We start from the raw sequence: 6,000 nt of genomic DNA on the forward strand, positions 1-6,000 counted from the left end.
AAAACTTTAATACTTCTAATAAATTCTGTGTCTGTCGTGTTCTGTGAAGCAGCAACTGTACAAAAAAAGTATTTGATGCAGTCAAATCTGCCTTATTTCCAAACAATCACATATTGGTGGAAGTTGATGTAGCTGTGTAACTTTTTTTCCAAATCTGACCTACGCATCCGCTCTTTGTCTCGTTTGCTCTCCTCAGGGTATCACCACAGCCTCCCATCATCTCCATACTCCTCTACCACAGGGCCCAATGGTCAGAAGTTACCTGCATCAGGACGACTCTCCTCAGAGTACCTGAATCAGAGCAGCTCCTCCAAGGTTCTCCTGCTCATGTGCAACACAACTGGGTCTGGACAGCAAGCTGCCAGGTAAGCTAGACAAAAAATGGGATAATGGAGGGCTTATTTATTAATCCATACTTTACTGGATAAACGTCTCAAGTTTAACATTTTGCCTTCAAGACGTCAGGTGGGAACATTTTCTCATTTTCTGAGCTTCACACAGCTATTTGCTTTAAGTCTTTGTTCTTTTTGTAAATCTTTTGTAATTACACGAGGAAGCGGTGTTGTTTTAGCAGTCTTAGCAGCATTCCGACAGTGATTGTGTGATATCTGGGAAATTACTGCGAGCCGAGCAGTTTCCATGATATCACTGTCCTTAATTTACAGCAAAATCTCTGTGCGTATCAATAATGTGCAACCTACCACTAACAGATGGAGAGCCAGATGTATTTGTCTCCAGTTTCTCGCACCATCTCCTCCTCTGGGGCGTGATGTTATTGCTTTCAAATGTGCGAACATGAATGCAATATTCACACGTGGATAGTGTTTTAGACGAGAGCAGATTGCAGATGCTTCCAAAAGCGGGATAATGTCAGGATCTGACATTTGAAATCTCATCTGCTCACAAACCACCAGCAAGGCTCAGTTATGCTCCAGTTGTAAATATTCAAGTTTGTCATCAGTTTAGGCAACGTGCCTCTGAAAAATAGCCAGGAAAAAAAAAAAATCTGTTGCATTAGCATAATTGAAAAGCTTTCTAAGAATTTGCAGAAACACTTTAATAAACAACCTTAACTGGTGCTCTCCTGGAAAAAAAAAAAAAAAAATTCTCTTTAGCTTCCAAATAAACCTCTAGCTTGTTGGACTCCAAATCATCCTAAAATAATTGATAATTGTACTTTATACGTTAAGTTTCTGCAGGAATAATTTGTTTTGCTTATTCTGGTTTGTGTTAGGGAGCTGAGTCTATCAAACAGAATTAGCAAGATGTTTCTGCTTTTAACTCATAAAAGCAGTCAAGGGATCCGCCAAACAGCTGCTCCTTACATTCCCACCATCTCAGCTCCATAACTGTCCCCTCAACACATAATGCATTCCACTCCTGAGCTGGTGCAGATATAACATCAATCAATGTTTTGCACTTCAAATATCTAAGGTAGCCAGAGCTGCACTGTCAGGGGATGAAATGCTCTTTTATTAAGACTTGATGACACATTAGCTGGTTTCTTATCTTTTATTATATACATCGTGCGCACACTTTCACTTGAGGTTGATTCACAGAATGTTGTTGTTTTTTTTTTAATATAAGAATCTCAATAGAATCTGACATAATGCTTGGATAGGCCGTACTTGGAAAACCTTTTCTTTACAGATTCAGCTTTCAAAATGGAGAAATAAAAAAAAAATTATATTGTTGGTAATTTCTCAGTGAAATTAAAATATATATATTTTTAAAAATAAACATTTATTTTTTTAATAAGTAAAAATAAAAAGAAATTACAAAATCCTCCTTTATTCTTCTCAGATTTGGGCCTCCTTTCCTCATGCTTGAAGACAGGAATATCTCATGGGAGCAGCTGCAGCAGAGCATCCTCAGCCAGCAGTATTATCTCATGGTGAATGGATCCCAGGCTCAGGTATTTACAGCACCCTCACCAACCCGTAACAAGCCACCCCGCTCTCCTCGTCCCACAGTCACCGACTTCTGACAGCCAAACTGATTGAAAATGCAATGTAAAATTAAACCCACAAGTTGGACCTCTTATATTTAGAATATACAGCTCTGGGGAAAAAAATTAAGAGACCACTGCACCATGAAAACCTCCTGCTTATTCCACCAAATATTGATTTGTGGAGCCTTCCTGAGTGAAAACATTAGTATTGTTGTTTTCTTTGCGTTATTTGACAGCACTGCAGCACTGTAACTTTTTGATTATTTTAACCATTTCTCATTTTCTGCAAATAAATAAACTTTTGCTTGGAATTTTTGGAGACATGTTGTCAGTAGTTCATAGAATAAAATAACAATATTTTTACTCAAACATAAACCTATAAAAAGTAAAATCAGAAAAACTGGTCATTTTAAGTGGTACTGTTAATTAAAATATGAACAATATTTTGGACTAACGCTAATTTAGCTAATGAATAGTAAAATATTTTTTACACCAAAAATTAAATGTATTTTTATTTCAAATGAAATCACATTAGTTGGACACTAAATGCTTGCGTAAAGCACAGTTGTGCTGCTAAAATCCTGTCCAAACACAAGTTTGCACACACAGGTCCTACCAGCAGCACTAAGGGTTTGTTAGTTCAATGTTTGCTCTTAACGTCGTTGCAGCAATTTAGGAAAACAAGACGATTTCCTTTGGTTTCTTGTACAAACTGAACTGCACTCCACTCATTCTTCTGTGCATCCTCTGATCTTACCATGTAAGATCAGATCGGCTGCTGTTTCACGTGAAAGTCTTCCTCTACCTTTCTGTCTGATTAATGTTTTGGAAATTGTCATGGAAATTGGAAGCTAAAGCAACTTTTGCTTCGTATGAAAACATTAATTTTTTTGCTTTATGAGCCACAAATTGCTGCTCTATGTTTGTTCAATAGAAAGCTTCACATTAGCAGCCTCTTGCACAGATTTTTGCAAAGAAAGTTCACTTGTAGGTTGAGAAGCAGAGTTGAAATCGATAAGAATGACTTACCATCATTGGGGGCAATAGAAATGAAGATAGAAACGAAGCTGGGATTCTGTTCTGAGCAGTAGTTGCATATCGACTGAGGAACTCAACTGTTTAATCAAAATTAGGTCCCTTTTTTAGAAAGCAATTAAACTGCAAATATATCTTAGTTGTTCAAATTCAGTCAACCAATCCATTAAGTCATCCACTGAACAGCACAAAACGAGACTCAATGACAGAATAAACTGGTTTGTATTTGCAAAGACTCAAGTGCTGTTTTCAGCGGAGGACATTCTTATTCAAATGTAATAAGAATGTTCATTTAGGTCTTTTTACATATTATTGTCATTATTTCTAGTTTATCATTTAGTTTTCTCTCTATTTTACACTTCATTTGATAACACTTTATTTGAAGGGGTGTGCATAAGACTGACATGACACTGTCTTAAAAGAGACGTTATAACGCCAGTCATGAACGTGAAGGATTCTTTATGAATGTTTACATCTGTTGTCATGAAATGTCATTTGGTAAATAATGACACTTTTGCTGCAAAGTTGACACTTTTAATGGACTTTTAATACAAATTTGAATCAAACTTTGCTCTAAAAGGGTCCTTATTGATCACATAATGCACTTTTAATGGATGATTAATGGAACCTGGAGTGCAACTTTGCATTATTAGTGTCCTTATTTACCGAATGAAACTTCATGACAACAGTTGTAAACATTCATAAACACTCCTTCATGTTCATCAGTGTTATGTCATGTTTATGACCGTGTCGTGTCAGTCTCATGCAATCTGATTGGATTATTTTAATCCAATCAGATTTTATTGTAAAAGCCCTCTGTGAAGCACTTTTTTGTACATAAAAGATGCTATATGGATAAAATGTATTTATTAACAGAGAAGATTTGGCAATTTTTCCATGGGTAAAACTTACATGCTTGACTCCTCTGCTCAATCTACAAATGCCTTTACAGAGTAAAACAGCTATAAAGAGGTTTATTAACCATACTGCCAGGAAAAAGCTTTGGTGCAATAAAGAAGTAATCAACCAGACTCAAGTAGCATTACTTTTTCTTCTTAGTTCAGTTTCTTTATAAAGAATACCTGTAATTGTATTGATTTTGTTTTTTTCTTTTTCAGTTAACTTTTCTGGCTTTTCCCCTCTCCTAACATTGTGTTGTGGTGCCACCTACTGGAATATGTGAAGATATCTTCAAATAAATTAAATGACAAATATTAACAAAAAGACAAATAATATAAGCAAAAGCAGGAAATTGATAAACTAAAAACTTATGTTTATACAAAACCTAACACAGAAAACACCCTAAAATGTTCCTATCTTTAATGTTTTGACCATCAACAGCCAGGAAGTATTGGCAATGTAGTTTACATTGGCGCTTACGTTTTCCATCAAATGTTTTTTGGCGCCATCATGTGGTTGGTTTAGCACATTACAGCCCCAAATTTTGATATACCTTCAAGCTGTGCTGCATTTTCTATGCACCATGTAATCCATGGTTACTGCTCTGAATTAGAAGTTTAAAAGTTTTTTGCTTTGATGTGAAACAAGTTAAAATACCTCAGCATGGAGGAAGTACTCAATACTTGGGAGGGTTTCATTAACATCTCCAAAACTCTCGAAGGCCTCATGTTGTTCCTAATTTGAATCATGAGGCTCCCTGAAGGCCAAAGAAGAATCATTGATTCACCTGAAAGTGATTAGAAAATACCAGTGAGATGATTAGTGAGGATTAGTGTTTCGGGTAGAGCTCAGTGGGTTTATTTTCCCATGAAGTCTTCCTGGGATTAGGATAAGCCGTGTTAAACGGTTACAAATTAATATCGATCTACAGTTTTCACTTAAACATCGGCTCTTATTCTGATGCTCATAACAGGTTTTTCATATGTACTAAATGAATAAGTTAACAAGGGAAACACCACAGGAAAATGTGTGCATATCATGTTTCTGTAGCCAACTTTGATTTATTAAAATCAGGGAAATAAATGCAGCTATAACTCAAATCAGAAAATCGACTTAAACAGTTTTAAATTTCTTTATTAAGTCACATGAATAAAATGCTTCAAAAACACTGAGGGAGAATACAGTTGTACGCTGAAAGTGCTGTTCAGAGCCGCCTGCTGTGTCCTTCCTGCCAGGATCACCAAGAGGAATGGGAGTGTGCTAAAAACAAGGTGCTCTAAATAGACGTATCTTTCACAGTCACATTCATAAATGTGGTATCAGAAAATAAATCATATTCACTGAGAAAAAGTAGGTTGAACTCCTGGCTCATTGAAGAAACACTTCCCTAAGTACTTGTGCACAATTAGTCATTAGTGTGAAGTGCCATTTCTGCACTTGGCCTGTAGAGCTCAACAGACGGGGCCGTCTCCTTCAGAGTCGCAAAGCCAACTCTGTTCAACTCCTGTTCACAGATTAATTTGCTTCTCTTTATGCTTGACCACAGTTTCTGTTCGCAGTTTGTAAGATTGAGAACGTTAGCCTGATTCACCGATGAAAAGCATATTCCATCTGTGAATACATTTTCCCCATTTACATAAATCTGCGGTATCCAAGATGCAGGTGGGGGGCCATTTGTGGCCCGTGGGATAATTTTGTCTGGCCTCTTTACTAGAGGTGAGTGGGCTTTCTTAAAGCTGGGTGCTGAGTATTGCAAAGTTTGTATCCTTCCGACTATTGCACCTTTAGGTGACAAGTTCACACACCCACACACACACACACACACACACAATTACCCCGGATACACACATGCACTCAAACACCCATGAAAATAATTCAGATGGTTTAAGGTCAACCAAACACATGTTCCTATTCCATCAATGTGGCCCGTCTATTTTTATGCCAGTCTACTTTAATAAGGTCAGTCAGGCAATCAAGATTCCACCTTGAGATATTTTTTGTAGATCAAATCCGCCCAAGCACAGGCAGACAGCTTCTGCACAATGTATGCCTAAAACGCAGAGACAACAAAAAAAGTGTGAAAAAAATGTTTCAATAAGTAAAAAGTAATCATA

The 6,000-nt window shown here is 36.9% G+C and overlaps 1 protein-coding gene across 1 annotated transcript in view; it reads left to right on the top strand.

Annotated features, from left to right (window-relative positions):
* usp43a (ubiquitin specific peptidase 43a) overlaps positions 1-6,000 on the top strand; it is a 122,449-nt gene that overhangs the window by 67,047 nt on the left and 49,402 nt on the right. The window contains exons 8-9 of the mRNA XM_015043450.1: positions 197-365; positions 1,804-1,915. Coding sequence (XP_014898936.1) covers positions 197-365; positions 1,804-1,915 — 281 coding nt within the window. The remainder of the gene's footprint in view (positions 1-196; positions 366-1,803; positions 1,916-6,000) is intronic.

This window comes from Poecilia latipinna, unplaced genomic scaffold, assembly GCF_001443285.1.
Source record: "Poecilia latipinna isolate Pla-1442-1.1 unplaced genomic scaffold, P_latipinna-1.0 Scaffold634, whole genome shotgun sequence".
NCBI lineage: Eukaryota > Metazoa > Chordata > Actinopteri > Cyprinodontiformes > Poeciliidae > Poecilia > Poecilia latipinna.